Source organism: Callospermophilus lateralis, chromosome 10 (assembly GCF_048772815.1).
Source record: "Callospermophilus lateralis isolate mCalLat2 chromosome 10, mCalLat2.hap1, whole genome shotgun sequence".
Lineage (NCBI taxonomy): Eukaryota > Metazoa > Chordata > Mammalia > Rodentia > Sciuridae > Callospermophilus > Callospermophilus lateralis.
Genome location: NC_135314.1, coordinates 82921398 through 82938363, shown reverse-complemented (window position 1 = coordinate 82938363; position 16966 = coordinate 82921398). Strand labels below are relative to the sequence as shown.

Sequence of the window (16966 nt, the reverse complement as noted above, 5' to 3'; positions counted from 1 at the left end):
CAATTACCTGAAGAGGCGCGGAGGAATCACTTCCTGGAGCCTTCCTTTGCAGAAAGAACACTTTCGGGCGGGGCCCCTCACCTTCACCAACAGGCCTGGGTGGTGGCACTGGGTCAGGCGGGGTCGGGCTTTGGCAGTGACGCCTGTAGGTGCAGGCAACGCGCTGTGAGGGAGGCTCCCCGCGGTGGCTCCCCCGCCCGGGCCCCGAGCCCCTGATTGGGCCCGCCCCACTCCGCCCGCTCCAGCGCCGCTCCCGGCAGGGACGCTAGCTGAGCCGGCGCTGGCTGCTGGCCCTGGCCAGAGATTTAAAGCCCGCAAGTTTTGTTCTTGAGACCAATGACTTTGCTCCGCGGTGAGGTGGAAAGCAGACCTCGGATTTGGACGTTTAGGGAGCTGGGTTTGCACTTGGTGAGTTTTTTTTTTTTCTTTTAAATTGCTTTTAAGATTAAACTTGAGTTTGAAAGTAAACCATGGGGGAAAACGGCCGGTGTGTGGGGGGGAGGGATTTATTTAAAAAAAAAAAAAATAGACCGCTGTAGTGCAGTGTTATTTGATGTAAATTAGTTTTCTTCCTTTGTTATTCAGGCCCGCAGAAGGTCCAAGCATAAGTGATGTGACTAGAAACCTCTTAACAAGTCTCGCCTGCCTTTAGAATTCTTGCTGGAAAACTAGAATAAGTTGATCCGACAACCGCAAGTCAAAACTTACCCGTATATGAGTATCTGTTACGTTAAAGGAATGGGTCACGATCCTGGTGAATAGTGTACCGAGGCCAGTTGTTTCTTTGATATGGAATAAATATACATGAGATCAGCTGCACGATAAAAACCGTGCCCAGCAGCAGATTGCATCTTAACGTGATTCGAGGCCTCTTGGTGGGTTTGGAAATGTTGCCTTTCCTTTCTGATCACTAAATGGAGACGTTCTCGCACTGTTGGCGGGATAAGCCTCCCGTCCCCGGATGGGTTTTCTTTGTGCGGCGGAGCAGAGACGCTTGCTCCCTGGGTCCGGGGCAGGGCGGCAGGCGCGGGGGGCTGCGAGCCGCCCAGCCTCCGCCCCGCCCCTGCCCGGCCGGCCGCGCCGTGGAGCCGCACCTCCTCGCCGGTGCAGCTCCCTATACAGCACAGCAGGCTCTCCTCTGCCGGCTCTGGACCGGACGAGGTTTCCACAGGGCGGAAAGGGAAGAGCGGCGTGGAGGTGAAGACGCGTTCGTTCACATGGGTGGCTCCGGGACGTCGGGTTGGAATGTGCCCTCGGGCCTGGGACGCGCGGCTGGAGCCGAATCCGGGCCGGGAAGCACGGCCCAGCGTCGGGAAGCTGGGGAGGCCCTTCCCGGAGTGGGCTCGGGCTGCCAGGCGTCCGAAGGCGCGGCGAGGAAGGAGGGCGCGATCCCTCCCCGAAGCGCCTTTGTTCTGTCTGGCCAGTCTGCGCGGGCGCCCGGCGGCCGGGACCCGGGGCCCAGCCGCCTCCTCGGTGAGGCAGGTAGGCTGGTGTCCCCGGAGGTCCGGTGGGGCAGTTTCCCAGGACCCAGCGGGCTTTCCCTCCAGGAGGGGTCTCCGGCAAGGCGGCCACGGTGTTGCGCTGCTGAGACCCTCTGGAGCGCGGGAGGCGCGAGGCGAAGAATGCCGCGCCCACAGCTTTGGTTTCCGGCGCGGGGTCCCAAACTTGCCGCCACCCCCAGGGCGGAATTTGTACAGACAGCGTCGGGTTGGAAAAGGGGAAATTGGCAGACTTTTGGCCGGCTACAGGCTGGGGAAATGGAAACAGGGAAGTGGGCAGGCAAGGGAAACTGGGAAATCTTTGCTCCTCTTCCTATTGACAAGTTTTATTTTGCGTCCTGACTTGACAAATTGAGTAGATTTGCCCAGGTACCGTGTAGGTGAAAAGTTAACAACTTTAAATTTGCATTTCCCTACACTATATTCGTTTATAGTGTTGGTTTTCATAGATTTTGGATCACGTTAAAGGGACACCAGTGTTGTGTCCGCAAAGCATCTGGTGGGGGCATGTAAGCTTATATTTAGAGTAATTTTCTAATGAAAGTACATCCATTAGAATTGGATTTGTCCTCTGTGGGAAACCTTACCTGGTCCCTGTGGGGGGAAGGGAGATGGATGTGAGAAGCTGAAATTGACCCAGAAAAGGACGATTGAAGTTAGATGTCTTAAAGTAGTGGCGCAGAAATGATCCCACCCGGAGCACTCCTAGGATGTTTAGTGATTAGCAGCAGATGTTTTTGACTTTCTTAAAAAAAACCTGTGGTAGATTTTATATCTTGTCACAAAGAAGAGGGGAAACCTGCACTTGGGAGCCCACTCTTTGCTTTAAAAAAAAAAAAAAAAAAAAAAAAAAAGCAAGATAAAGCCAGTACCTTAAGGTTTCCATTATATACTTAAACTGTTGGTCCACTTGTTCTTACTCCCTACTCGTGACCCCACTCTCCAGAAGTTCACTGAGCCCCCTTTGAGGATGAAACCACCCTTTTCCAAGGGCCCACCTGAGCCTTAAGATGGGATGAGTGTTGTATGGGGAAGTTCATAAACCTAGAGAAGCTCTTCATAAGGAAGTGAGATGAAGGATGAATAGGTAGTATAGATGTTTATAATTGCTTTGCCCAAAAAGAAAACTCAGAAGATAGGGTTGAATTTTCAAATGAATTCCAGGTCCTATTGAGTAAATAATGTCACATTGTATTTCATTAAAATAGAACCATATTTCCTTTTTTTTAAAAAAAAAAGACATACAAATAATGAGACTGTGGTAAAAGAAAGTAACTTTGCAATTCTCAAATATAGAACAGCTTGAATAACGCATGGGTTTCAAAATGGGTCATCTTTTTTAAATGGGTCACTTTGGCCAGAATCATTGCACTTGGTGACTTTCAAATTTTAAAGGATTGAGTTCTTTTTGAGGCCTAATTGCATTAGAATTTGCATTTCATAACAGATTGCCGAATAAATTCAGAAGTAACAAAATGTACCCTTTTGAGGGGGGGAGTTTTACGTATGCTCAATGGAACAGATTTAAGCAAATTATTAAAAGAGCTTTGCCTTTCGACATCAAATTTCTGCCAACACAGATGTAGCCAGAACAGTGTGAATCTAGAATTACTTTCCTTGCAGTATGTAGTATCTATTATGTATTAATTTATAGTGAGAGAGGATATAAGAATTTTCATATTCAAAGATAAAAAACTTGATCAGGTGAAATGTGAACTTCAAATAAATAAAAGTGATTGTTTTACATTTTGATGCCATGAATTCAGAGAATGGCTTTAATCTGAAACTTAATAAGATTTATCTTTTATAATGAAGGCTTTAATACTACAATCCAGTTTATAGAAGAGAATGTTCTACCAAGTCTGCAGGCAAGAAAACCCCCAAGAGCCAGGTGCAAAATTTTTGTAAAACAACCTAAGGTCCACTTATGATTTCATATTTTACCTCTTCTTGTTCCACAACTTTTTCTGTAACTTTCTGAGAATGGCCTAAGCGAAAATAAGCTAAAAGGTTGACTCAAGTCAGATTTCCTTCTCCACAATTTACAGGGTCTTATAGTCTTATTATCTGTCATCTTCATTGATATATCTTTACAGTGCTTGTGGGAACCACAGTATTCTTTCCTGTCAAGGATAATGAAAGAACATGTTTAGTCAGTTAGGATTGGTATTTCTGGCCTCATGGTAACAGTAGTCATGTGTTAAGTGGCTCTTAGCAATCAAATTAGTTTTGTTTTTTTAAAAAAAACTCCTATCTAATTAATATCTTTATAAGAAGCATATAAATGGTATATCTCAGATTTTTGAAAGATAAGTAACCCCTAAAAAATGTCAGCTATCTACCAATTAACCAACTATGGTAGATACCTGGATAGTAATGGAATATCCGATGTGGACCATACTTTGTTAATAGGTTATCTCAAAAAGAATCCTCAGAAAGCAGTGCTACATGGTTTACAGTGAAGTCAAGTGCATGTGGATGGTAAATAGAAGAGGCAGAACATAAATCTACAGTTTTTTTTTTTTTTTCTTATTCTAAAACTCCTGGCTCTTCTCTATCTCACCTCTAACAGGTCCAGATTCCAGTTTGCAGTGGAACATTTATTGATTTTTGGTTGAGGATCTACACCTGTAACATCTCTGAAGTCTTCCCAGCATCCTTCCCCTGGCCTCCTACACAGTATGTGATAAGTTTATCTTTGTTGACTTAATTAACTGTAGCTTTTATTTTCATTTAGGGCTATCCAGTGCAAGGCCTGGAATCAGGCTGGTGCTTAATACATGGTAGCTAACTCATTATAATCTTTGTCCATCAGCTAAGATAGGAAAACTTATATACCTGCTATATCCCAGGTCACACCATCTTCTGCTTCTTGTCCTCTGTGTGTTAAATCCTTAATCCAAAGCTGTTTCTAGCTACAATGCCCAAATGAGACAAATGAACTGCCACTGAATAACAGGCATAAACGGTTACTGTCACCCAATTTCTGATCACTATTTTACCTACTAGTTTGACCTCAGCTCTTCTTCCCCCCCCACCTTTTCCCTTTACCCTAGCTTCTGACCAAACCAAGTTATTTGACATTTCCCACTGTAGCCACAGCTTTTTCTCTTTCAAAAATGCCTACATTAGTTTCTCTTGAGATGTCTACTCCTGCTTCCTCCACCCTACCATTAACTTCTGTCTGTTATTCCCTTTCCTTCTGAACTGTCACTTCTCCTCCTTTCCTCCCTGAACCCATGCTTGAATTGCAGCCATTATTATAGGTCCTGCTTATTTGCCATCTCTCCCACACAGGGGTTCCCCATTTCCATCCTCTTCCCCTACTCATCTCAGCATTCTTTGTATAGTAACTGGGTTTCCAATATCAAATTCCTGGATGAATTTTCCAGAGCCTCACCTCCTCCTGACTTAATGCAGCATTTCAAATTTACCTTGGTAATTTTTCTGGGGCAAAGCCATCCTAAAACAATCTCAACAATCAGTGCTGGAGTGAATGCTGATCTTTGTGTGTGAAGAGTCCTAGAGGGGTGGCACAGGTAGGATTTGGAATGGTGGCAATTTTTGGCATATTTTATATCACCTCAAAGGGGATAGGCAGTCACTTGTTCTTATTGATAGGTGAACACACACACACACACACACACACACACACACTTATATGTTGTTGTTTCACTTTATTTTGTTTGGTACTGGGGATCGAACCCAGGGGGGCTTAACCACTAAGCCACATCCATAGCCCTTTTTAATTTTTTTTGGGGCTGGGATTGTGGCTCAGTGGTAGAGTACTTGCCTGGCATGTGTGAGGCACTGGGTTGGATTCTCAGCATCACATAAATAAATAAATAAAATAAAGCTATTGTGACCATTTACAACTAAAATAAATAAATAAATAAATAGAATTTATCTAGAGACAGGGTCTTGCTGAGTTGCTCACACCCTTGCTTAGTTGGTGAGGCTGGCTTTGAACTTTTGATTTTCCTACCTCAGCCTCCTGAGCTGCTAGGATTATAGGCATGTGCTACAGTGCCCAGTGATATTTATTTTTGATTCATGCACTGGCTATAAACCTTAAGCCGGATGCCTGGTATTACATCTATTATGTCATGTTCACTTTTTGCCTGTCATTTTGTAAGCCAACTTTGAGTACATCTTCAACTTTTTTCTGTTATTCATGAAAAAATTTTGATACAGCTTTTTAACAAAAGAATGATAGCTTTTCCAGGGCTAGTGTATGATTCCCTGTGTGTATGACTCCTCAGTTTACCCAGTACTGTTAATCAAATTCTCGCATCAAACATTCTGAATTTTTTCTCCTTTATTTTTTTCTCTCCTCTCCTTTCGTCTCCCCACCTCTCTTCCTTACTTCTGCCACTTTGGATCCTTCTCCTTAGATCCCTAGTTATCTTTAGAAAAAAGATTTTATGTACCCAGAGTACACAGACAGATGGGGTCATTTTTACTTATTGTCTAGTGCAATTGGGACAAAGGAAAAGAAAAAGGAAGAGGGGAAAATTGAAAATTGAGCCCAAGGAAGGTTAGGAGAAGGTTATGTTAAAAAAGAAAATGATACAAGTGTTGGTGAAATGCAGGTGGGATCAAAACATAAATGACTCCAAGCTTAAGACAGAGACGGAAATTCTTTGGCTTGGTGGATCATGGCTCTAGTTCCTGCTCCACTCACTTCCTTGCCCTCCCATCCTAATGGGAACTTCAGGAAGAGCTGTGCCGGGAAAGGCGTGAGCAGCTCAGGGACTGAACAGAACAATCATCTGCTCTGAGTTGCCACAGCGTCTGGAATTGATGGAAGTGAGATAGTTAACCCCAAATCTCAGTGCCTCAGTTAACCCCAAATCTCAGTGCCTCACTTTCTTCTGCAAAATGGGGGAGATCATTTCTCCCTTATGGTTTGTTGTGAGGCTTATGGAGTAACAAAGGATGTGAAACAATCAGAACAGTGCCTGGTATGCAGTAAACATGCCGGTGTTGGAAACTGTTGCTATAGTGGGTAAAGAAGTTTGTTTCTTAAGTAGGAAAGAAAAAACAAAACAAAACAAAACAGAAAACTGAAAGAATTGTATTTAAAAGAGCAAGCATTCTTGTCAAAGCAAACAACCATGTTGCAAGAATGAGTCCAGGGAGTAGGCTTACTAAAGCAAATGTTTGACCTCCTTTGTATTTTTATCTTTTGTCTTTCAAATTTCACATAATCAAACTGTCTACTGGGAGATTTTAGTGACTTAATAGAACTGCATTAAAATGTAATACTACTCTAAAATCCCATGCCACCAGTTGCCAGAGTAAAGACTTAGGGCTTGATTTGCCTATTCTTTTGATATTTCTCTGTCATTATTTTCCCTATAACCAGGAAACAAATCTGTACCCATATTTAACTTATAAAGAAACATAGAACTTAGTTTATATAGGTGAGAATCTTGTAATTGGATTCACATGGTAGTTTATAATCCACCTTCCCCTCTATCCTTCTATCCATGCTTGCTAAATTGGAACTTAAAGTTTTTGGACTAACACTGAATCAAGAACTAACTCTGTAAATATATTCTTAGTGGAAGGATAATAGCTCCAAATGGCTTCTACATTTTGCCTGTGGCTTGAGATAGTTTTAAGGTTAAAGTCACACCATAAAAATACCTGAAGACACTAGCTATGGGGTAAAGTTTTTCCTTTTTTATAGGACTTATGTTGGAAACACTCAAACTTCACTTGAATTAAAGAATAATATAACTTTTGAAAGAATGTTTAATTTTTTACTCAGAATAGGAATTGTAAATTCAAATTTCACGTTGTTTCCTTTCTTCTTGAGCAAACAGAACAGGCAGTTACCACTGACTGGTATCTGGTTGTGCGGTCACAGAAAATTTTATTTTTTCTTTGAGTTAGGCCTGAGCAGGAACCCAAAATTGTCTCTTAGTTGGGACTTTAAGTCTTCAAAACTTAAATGATGGTATAAAGTATTAAGACTTGAAAGAACAAAAACCTTTGACTTACTGAAGGAGGCTTATTAGTGTATAGTTTATGAGTGTCACTTTTAAAAGCATCATTAATATTTGAATGGCTCATGGGGATAGTCTGAATACTAAGTTGATTTTTAAAATGAAGGCAATCATTAACTTGGTCCTACTTTCTATGAGACCATTTAGGGACAGGTTTTTACTATGATATTTTATTTCTCTAACAAAGAAAAAAACTAGAGCTAGGAGACAATGGTTAAATTACTTTTCTTCTTTTAACCCAGTAACTTTTCCTTCAAATAATATTGTCTGCTTAAATAGAATTTCAGGGTTTATTTTTGTTTGGGGGACTATTTGAACTAACAGAAGGCCATTTTATAGTGCGGCTTTGATTCCATCTTGATTGGTGTTTTCAAAACTTGCAGGTCACAGTCTATGAATGGTTCATGTAGCTACTTTAGGAAGCATAAGTGTAGCATTAAAAATAAAAGAAAAATGAATAGAAGTGTGCATTGCATATAATAAGCATTAGTATCATTTTATGATATAAATATCAGAAATATATTCTGACACACACACATCCATACACATGAATGAAAACATGTCCATGGAAGTCAGCCACACTTAGTACCCAGGGAGTTTCAGTGAGTAGGACAGGGATTAGGGTATCTTGTGAGACAGGGATGTTTAAGCACAGAAAGGGATCCTGTCTCTGTTTATAATTTTGATATTTTGTTCATCATGAATTTTTTTCATTAATTTCAACTTTTAAAAAATATTTAAAATATTACATTGACTACCTTATTTTTAGTGCTCCCTTAAGTTTTTACATCCCAAGTGTCTGCCCTGCCTCCCTGCAGTCCATGTTCTGATCAGTATGTTTCATTTAGGGCATGGAGACTGTGGGCGAACCTGAGCAACTTGTGACATGGTGGCATATGGGGAGGAGGAGGTGATGATTGGTGTCTTCTCCCTTCTCTAGGAAGCAAGCAGTGGAACAGTCAGAGTGAGGGGCCAGGCCTGGGTTGGTGAAGGGGATGGGAGAGGAAGAAGGTAAGAGAGTGGTGACATAGCAGTGAAGGCTACCCACAGGCAGAGAGTGCCATTTGTGTGACCCTGCCTGCTGGCGTTAGGTTTCTCCAGCAGCCTGTAGGTGTTGTGGGAGTAGAGATGGGAGCGATGGCTACTGAGACAGGCAGAAGGACAGGAACCAGGAACTGAGGGCAAACATATCTTAGGATTCTGCATTTGAGGCAGGGGGTAGGGTGAGGAAGGAAGGTTAGGAGGTTGCTGGAGGGCAGAGGAGTCCCACTGCTTGTTGAGAGGTGATGGATAGGAACTGAATGTCCTTGAGAGTAAATTTCCTGGGATGTAAGAGCTCTGAGGAAATGCAGTTCTAAGTGAAGCCATGTAAATGACTTTCTTGCCAAAGAGTTTTCTTGGGTATGTGGGAGGTTAATGTGACCAAATGATACCCATATCATAAATAAGGTTTCCACAGACTTGGGAGTATTATATGTCCACGAAATAAAATGAAGACACTAGCTTCCCTAAAGGTTAGATGTTGTTACTGTGTTCATAACAATGGCCAGAAATGCTCAAGAAGCACCATTGTTTCCAGTTAGCATCACTCAGCCCTCAGGTCTGAGATTCAGGATGGCTTCTCTTTATGGAAGGTGTCTTTCTTGACCTTAACTCAGTCCCACTTGGCATCTGGGTCTAATTTAGCCCCTCTTGTTCCCAGCACAGCTCTAGTTGGTGCTCTAGAAGGACATTTCCTTCTCCACTTGGAGCTCCACATCGAGGACCTTCCTAGTGCTGCTTCCCATTCCAGCCATTTGTTAACTCCATCTTAATTTTCTGAGCTAGCCTTTTAAAGTAGCTCCTATTTTCCTTAACGCCTCCCTCTTTTTCTCCTTCCTCTGAGTTTATTTTTCTTCTAGATTTCTCTGCTCATCTCTCCCCGAGGCAGCTCACACATATGCATGATCAGCCATCTGCGTGCTAAGTGCCAACCTGGATTTCAGTGTTGTTTGTACCTTGTTATTGCTCCATCACCTCAACCTCAACACAAGTCTAAGGCCAAATGTAACTAACCTTTACCACTGCTAACTCAGGAAACCAGTTTTCCCATCCTTGTTAGCAATACTTGAAATTACATTTCACTCCTCCTCATCTTCCTTTCTTCCCCATCCCAGGTCATTCATCAGATTCTGCTAGGCTTTTGTTTTCTTCAAAAATGTCTTTATCCCTCATTTGGTTTGGTTGTGGTTTGTCCCCCAGAGGTTCATGTGCTGTAGGCTTGGACCTCAATGTGGCAGTATTAAGAGGTGGCGGAGCACTAAAGAGGTAGGATCTAGTTCAAGGTGAGTAGGTCATTGGGTGTGCTGCCCTCTGAGAGATCGTGAGTTGGTTGTTATGAGAGCTGATTGTTGTAAGGTAAAGTCATTCATGTTCTAGGACCCTTTTGTGTATAGCCATTTCCCTTCCCTTTTCTCTACACCTTGTGATACAATTAAAGGAGCCCTCATCAGAAGCTAAACAGATGGGGATGCTTGATCTTGGATTTTCAGCTTCCAAAACTGTGAGCTAAATAAACTTCTTTTCTTCGTAAGACACCAGATCCAAGTATTTTGTTATAGCAACAGAAAATGGTTGAATACACCTTCCTTTCCTCCTCACTTTCACCACCCTGAACTCCATCAACTGGAGGCCCTGTTTGTCCTGATCTTCAGGTACTGCTCTCTATCCTGCAATACCTCTCTGCCTTTAACCCCTTTTGCTCAAACTTAATAAGTATCAAAAAAGGGAATGATCATCACAAACACAAACAGAAACTTCTGTGACTTCTTTCTGCTCTCTCTACAATCTAAGACTTGATTTTCAAGGTTCTCCATAAGCAGGTACCTACCTCCTTGCTTTCAAATATATTCCCATTTCACAAATATTTGCCCCAGGCAATTCTTTCCTTTCTCACCTGAAACAAAGACTGTTCCTTGTCCTTCAGCCACCTCCATGTTGGTTCTCCTCAGGCCCTCCTGAAATCCTTTGACTAATCCTCATGGATCTCACTGCTTAGCGACTCCTCTGTTGTGTGTCTGGAGTTGGTATCACCTGAATGATCTCTGCCATGCTGTTTGCACCTTACCAATGTTGGCCATGGGAACCAAGTTTTTATGTGGAGATAGTGAGTCTTATCTCACATTGATTATAAATGCTTTGAGATTGGAAACCATAAAATACTACTTTATGATCTTTTACCATGCTTGACTCACGTAGCAAATACTCACATCCTTGTACGATTAATTCAAACATCAAAAGTTGAGGTTAAACTTGAATTTAAAATACAGATCTCACCATCTTGATTAAAACTTTGAAATTTCTAGCAAGTTTTGCATAATTTTCCAGGATCACAAAAGCAGACACCACAAGGAAATGAGTTGACAGCTGGTATGAAGTAGAGAAACCTCAAGGGATATTTTAGGGAAGTGAATAGCCTCTAGCACACTAACCCTAGTTTTTTCCAGAGAAGTTTAAAGAACTCTTGTGAAGAAATACATTGTTGAGTAACTGAGGGGCATGTCTCCCAGGTTGTGAAGTATTTGAGTTGGGTTTGTCACCTTTTCTGATATCCCTCTTCTATTCTTTACTTTTCTGACTACTTGTATTACAAAAGAGAATACTAAGGTTAGCAGTTCCATTCTCCCAGTCCAAATAGAAGAAAACCAAGTTATATTCTGAATATCTGCATATTTCCTCTCAGCAATTTTTGTCCTCTTCTCTATAGTGCTCTGTGTCAAATTTTTTAGTAGATCCTGGAGTCATCTATAATTAACATTACATTGATATTCACCTCTGATGTGCAGATGAAATTACCAAATGCAATAAGGTGAAGCCAGAGGTTATATAATAAATCTGGTCCCAAACAGAGGTGACCCTTGAGTTTCCAGTCTGTTGATTGGCCACTGAGCTGTGCTACAAGCATACAAAGGAAGCTGCATCCACAGCAGAATATTCTGGGTGGTTGCTGAGCTTCGCATTTGTTATTGCTTTATGTCCCGTAAGGCCCAGTGTTTTCTTCCACCACATCAGCCAGCTCGATTGGGCTTCCCCAGTCCCCTCCCCGCACCCTGAATGTGAGGGTACAGCATGTGATTTCAAGCAGTGTTAGGATGCTCTGAGAAACCAGAAGAGTGAGTGCAAGCTATTTTTTGTTCTCAGAGCGACGCTGTGTAATATAAATGAGTAGTTTACCTTCCCTAAATCTTCCCCCTACTGTACCCATATTATTCAGTTGTAATGTGTGTAAATAGTGGCTAAGCTGTTGAAGTGGCTGAGTGGGAGAAATCTCATTTTGGAATTTCACTTGCTGTACTGAACTAAATAAGGAATGTGGGTTGTTGGCTTTGTGACAAGTTCTCGGTCATTTTTCAGAAATATTTGGACACACTGAGGCCTATTTAGAATCATTGGAAAAATAGGGGGGATAGGATGAACATTATGGGTGAGCTGACAGCTTATAGTAGCAGCAGCAGCAGCAGCGTACCAGCCTGCTGAGTCACAGCCCTGGCTCCTGAGGGGTTCTAGCGCCCTTGAGAGTCAGGTGGGTCTGTATGCTGGGAAGTGGGGTCACAGGCTGTTAAGTCAAGTAAGAAGTGCAGGCTTGTAAATAGTGGTGAACATGTACAGAACAAGCTCAGAGATGGGAAGCTGGTTTTGCATGCATTCTGTTGGATTTCAAAGGTATGTCCACCTCATTAAGCCTTTGCCACGAGCCTTTGGAGTAGGGACTGCAGATTGATTTCAATTGTCAGTTTTCTTTGAATTCTTAAACACCGATGCTGTCTTAGACCCTGCCATCAAGAATTCTCTGTTACCTTGCTTTAAACCTTCAGATCCTTCAAGATGTATTGTAGAGGTGGAAGGACCTTCTTTTTGACCTCCAGAGAGTGGTCTTTGAGTGAGAGCAGTGGAAAGATTGAGATGAACTGGCAGCTGAATCAAAGTGATTTTGCAATTTTGGTAGATGCCACCATCAGGAACTGATGCTTCCTGCTGTCTCTTTCACCCTCCTCTAGAATATCGGATCCAGACAGTGAGCCTATCCAAGGGGGATGCTGCTTTTATCAAGTTGTTCCTTAGAACAGGGTTTCTGCCTTTCTGATAGTCAAGCTCATACTAACGCACTTGACATCACATCCCTGAATTATGCACACAAAGACCTCAGTTTTACCACATGAGTCCACACTGTTATTCTGGTTTTTCTTTTTTTTAAAATGCTGATTGTGGCTCCCTAGGTAGTGCTTGCAGGTGTAAAATCCATGCCATAGAAGATAAAGTGCTACCTATGCTGATTAGCTCTGGACAAAGTCTCAGTTGGGCTTGCTCTAATCTCCTGTCGATTTTGAAACTTCTGCATGCCCAGCCTTTGCAGTTATCAGCCTGAAGAGGAGTGATCATGGGGGATGGGAAATATATCAGAATCTAAAAGCCCAGCGGTCTGGATGGAGATACCATAGCCAGAACTGGTCGCATTTGGCAGAGTGTTCAGTATGTGCAATTACTTTTACATTCAAGGCCAGGGGTGGGGGTAGGGGGATGTGTGGAAAGGTCTCTGGGCACAAAGCACAGCCTTCATCCTGGGACTTGTGATGTGGATTCACAATGACCCCACCTGCATTGCCTTTTCCCTTCCAATCCTGGCCAAAGCCCAGGAGACAGATGTGTCACCATGATTGAGAAAGTTGACTTTTCTAGGCAAGGAAGTATTTATTTGTGGCAAGCAGTGGGGACAGAATTCTTGAGGAAGGAGGGTGCTGTTTCCTAGTAGTGGAAGAAAAGGGCAGTATGGCATGGACCTCATCTGAGGTGGCACCTAGCTGGTCTTGACTCTGAGTTTTCCTGAAATCAGCACTTTGACACTCCAGCATGATTCTTGGCACCCATATTTGATAAATGCCTACTGGATGCTGAGGGTAGAAGGTCTACACCGTGGTGCTTGACACAGTAGGTCAGAAGGTGCTCACTGGAACATCTTTGAATAAGTGGGGGGGGGCCCAATTCAGGCTTCTGGAGACAAATACCTATAGGACTTGGGGTGAGCATACTTCATACTTGCAGGGAGGTGGGGCGTGCCAGGTCCCAGCACTGCCAGTGCAAAGGGCAGAGCATATGCAAATGCCAGGTGGCTGAGGTTTCAGCCAGTGGTTTGCTGTGTGACAGAATAGCTGGGAAGGCAGAACCTGAAGGGTCCTGGGTGCCCTGCAAAGCCATGACTTAAACTGAATCTTACACGTCATGGGCAGACTCTGAAGGGGTTTGAAGAGCTCAGCTGATCTCATGGTTAAGTCTGAGTTTTGGAAAGGAGAACATTTAAACTATGATTTTATAAGGCAAATCTTGACTCTTTGTTTTTGAATCTTGATTTTTAAAAAACAAACAAATAAAAAAAAAAACAAACTCTTACTCCTGCCTTTTTTTGATCAAGTGTTAATAGATCTTTGTTGCTATGTACTTTATTTTCATCTGTGTAACTACTTTCATTTTGATTATATTCAAGTTAGTATTTTCACAGATATACTCGTTGAACTTTAGTATATATGTTGGTCACCATTTTGGAAGTGCTTTTTTTTTTTTCCCCCGAGGGTTATGGGTATGTGGCTCAATGTAGAGTGCTTGCCTAGCAGGCACAAAGCCCTGCATTTCATCCCTGCCACTGCCCAAAATACAAAGCAAAAACAGTGAGAAGAGGAAAGGAATGTCTATATTTTGAATGGGAAGATAGGATCAAGCAGTTTTTCTGCTTTTTTTCCCTTTATATTCCTCTAAAAAATAAACAGCTGTGTGCCTCTGATAAATACTAACTGCTTTGTGAGTCAGGTTACATTTGGTTTTAAGGAATTACAGTAGCATGTCTATTTTTGTACTCAGTAACCCATTCACTTGTTATTCTTTTGTCTTTTTGATTCTGATAGGTCAAAGTTCATGTTCACTGAAAGAAGTATATGAGCTAGCTGTTCATGAGGCCACCCACCAGACTTAATGAAGGATGTCAACGTGGAAGAATTTTGATGTTACAGTGTCCTCACTCGATAGTGTATTTCATTCTTTTACAATCCTAGAAAAAATGGTATTATTTCACACTATTGTGTGAAATAGAAGATCCTTTTCTATTTTTAATGACTAACATGTATTAAGATGGACATTAATTCAACAAAATACCAAGTTCTATGGTGTCAAAGCAGCAAGCACCCATTTGAAACTGATCCCAAATAAAAACAGACCTGAGTGGACATGAGAATGTTTGTTAGTGGCAGAAGAGTAAAAAAATGTCAGTTTATTCAGTTATTTGCCACTTGTTTTATACTAAGCCTCATGTTTTTTTGGGGACACATTGATAATCACATCGTGAGCCATATGAAGTCCTACTCTTACAGATACCTCATAAATAGCTATGACTTTGTGAATGATACCCTGTCTCTTAAGCACAGCTCAGAGGGGGCTCGCTACCCATACTTGATTAACCACAAGGAGAAATGTCAAGCTCAAGAGGTCCTCCTCTTGCTGTTTATAAAGACCGCTCCTGAGAACTACTATCGCCGATCTGCGATTAGAAGAACGTGGGGCAGTGAGGAGTATGTTCGGTCTCAACTCAATGCCAACATCAAAACTCTGTTTGCCTTAGGAACTCCTGATCCCCTGAAGGGAGAAGAACTACAAAAAAAACTGGTTTGGGAAGATCAAATATACAATGATATCATTCAGCAAGACTTTGTTGATTCTTTCTACAACCTTACTCTTAAATTGCTTTTGCAGTTCAGTTGGGCAAATACCTTTTGTCCCCATGCGAAATTCCTGATGACTGCTGATGATGACATATTTATTCACATGCCAAATCTTATTGAATACCTTCAAAGTTTAGAACAAATTGGTGTCCAAGACTTTTGGATTGGCCGTGTTCATCGTGGAGCCCCTCCCGTTAGAGATAAAAGCAGCAAATACTATGTCTCCTATGACATGTACCAGTGGCCGGCTTACCCTGACTATACCGCTGGTGCTGCCTACATCATCTCCGGTGATGTGGCCGCCAAGGTCTATGAGGCATCTCAGACACTGAACTCCAGTCTCTACATAGACGATGTGTTCATGGGCCTCTGTGCCAATAAAATGGGGATAGTACCGCAATACCATGTGTTTTTTTCTGGGGAAGGGAAAGCTCCTTATCATCCCTGCATCTATGAGAAAATGATGACATCTCATGGACACGTACAAGATCTTCAGGACCTTTGGAAGGATGCTACAGATCCTAGAGTAAAAACTGCTTCAAAAGGGTTTTTTGGTCAATTATACTGCAGGCTAATTAAGATTCTTCTCCTTTGCAAATTGACCTATACAGACACGTATCCTTGTAGGGCTGCTTTTCTCTAATAGCACTTGAATGTTTTTACTGTCACTGAGCCAAACCTGGATGGAAACCATTAAATGTTTGTCTGAATGAGGAGTAAATGAATATGAAAGTCAAAGAAATATTTTGAAAGCCCAGTCTATCAGAATATTTCTTTGATTATAGAAGCCAATCAATATCACTTATCTGCTTCATGGCCTAAATTCATTTCAAGGAGTTCATTTTACAAAAGGGTTATATCATGAATAGAAACAAAACGAATGAAAAATTCACCTTCTCATTTAATGCCACATGTATATTGGAGGTGTGAGTTGTGAACCTTGGTATTGGAATAACAACTTTTTAGAGACATTAATATATTGTTAGACCCGGTATTCTAGTTTATTTCTGTTCCCTGCTCCACCACTTGGCAGAGGCAGTGGGGCAGGGAATGGTTGGAATGGAGAAAGTACATGAATCTGGCAAAAGAGTCTCTTGTTCTTAAAAGATGTAGGATGATGTTTACTGTTTCATTAAAAACAGCTGAATCACCTAATGGTAATATCCATGTAGCTATTTGCCTAGATACTGTTGGCATCATTTTAAATATCTTTTTCTCAAAGTTTAATGTGAACTTTGAGAATCAAAATCATTGGCTCTGCCCTAACTGGTACTTCATTTCTTTTTCCTTTCCCCCTAATATTAGAGAATGGCACAAAACATGGGCATTCTCATGTTTGATCATAGGGTGCTAATTTAGGGAGAAATGATCATCAGTTCCAATAAGCTGATTTAATGAATTTTTCAACTGGTTTTTAAATATTCAATATTTTTAAGGTAGTTATTTAAATGTTTTTTGCATAGGTGAATATATTACTGGAGGAGACTTCAAAAAGAAAAATAGGGCTGGGGTGGAGCTCAGTAGAAGAGCTCTTGTAGCTTGCGTGTAGCCCTGGGTTTGATCCCCAGCACTGCAAAACAAAAAGCCTCCTTTCTCTCTGATTTATAAAATAAATCTTAGTTTGTAAATCCTTGTACTGATTATTAAATATAACCCACCTCTTCCCAGCAAGGTCTCAGAAACCACACTATTTTGTTCCAAGTTTAGAGTC

The 16966-nt window shown here is 41.8% G+C and overlaps 2 protein-coding genes across 3 annotated transcripts in view; one reads left to right on the top strand and one right to left on the bottom strand.

Annotated features, from left to right (window-relative positions):
* The window catches only part of Mcf2l2 (MCF.2 cell line derived transforming sequence-like 2), a 243675-nt gene that overhangs the window by 66408 nt on the left and 160301 nt on the right, over positions 1-16966 (bottom strand). The window lies entirely within an intron of this gene.
* B3gnt5 (UDP-GlcNAc:betaGal beta-1,3-N-acetylglucosaminyltransferase 5) lies at positions 1159-16536 on the top strand. Of its 2 annotated transcripts, XM_076867344.2 has the most exons (3): positions 1159-1197; positions 4072-4178; positions 14446-16536. In XM_076867344.2, the coding sequence occupies exon 3, from the start codon at positions 14765-14767 to the stop codon at positions 15896-15898; it is 1134 nt and encodes a 377-aa protein (XP_076723459.1). In that variant the 5' UTR covers positions 1159-1197; positions 4072-4178; positions 14446-14764; the 3' UTR covers positions 15899-16536. The 2 variants fall into 2 exon arrangements, with proteins under 2 accessions (XP_076723459.1, XP_076723460.1); XM_076867345.2 differs by lacking the exon at positions 4072-4178 and having other exon boundaries at positions 1163-1197.

Bases quoted from the DNA above. Each gene is read 5' to 3' on its own strand.
- B3gnt5 (XM_076867344.2), top strand. From the start codon at position 14,765: ATGAGAATGTTTGTTAGTGGCAGAAGAGTAAAAAAATGTCAGTTTATT.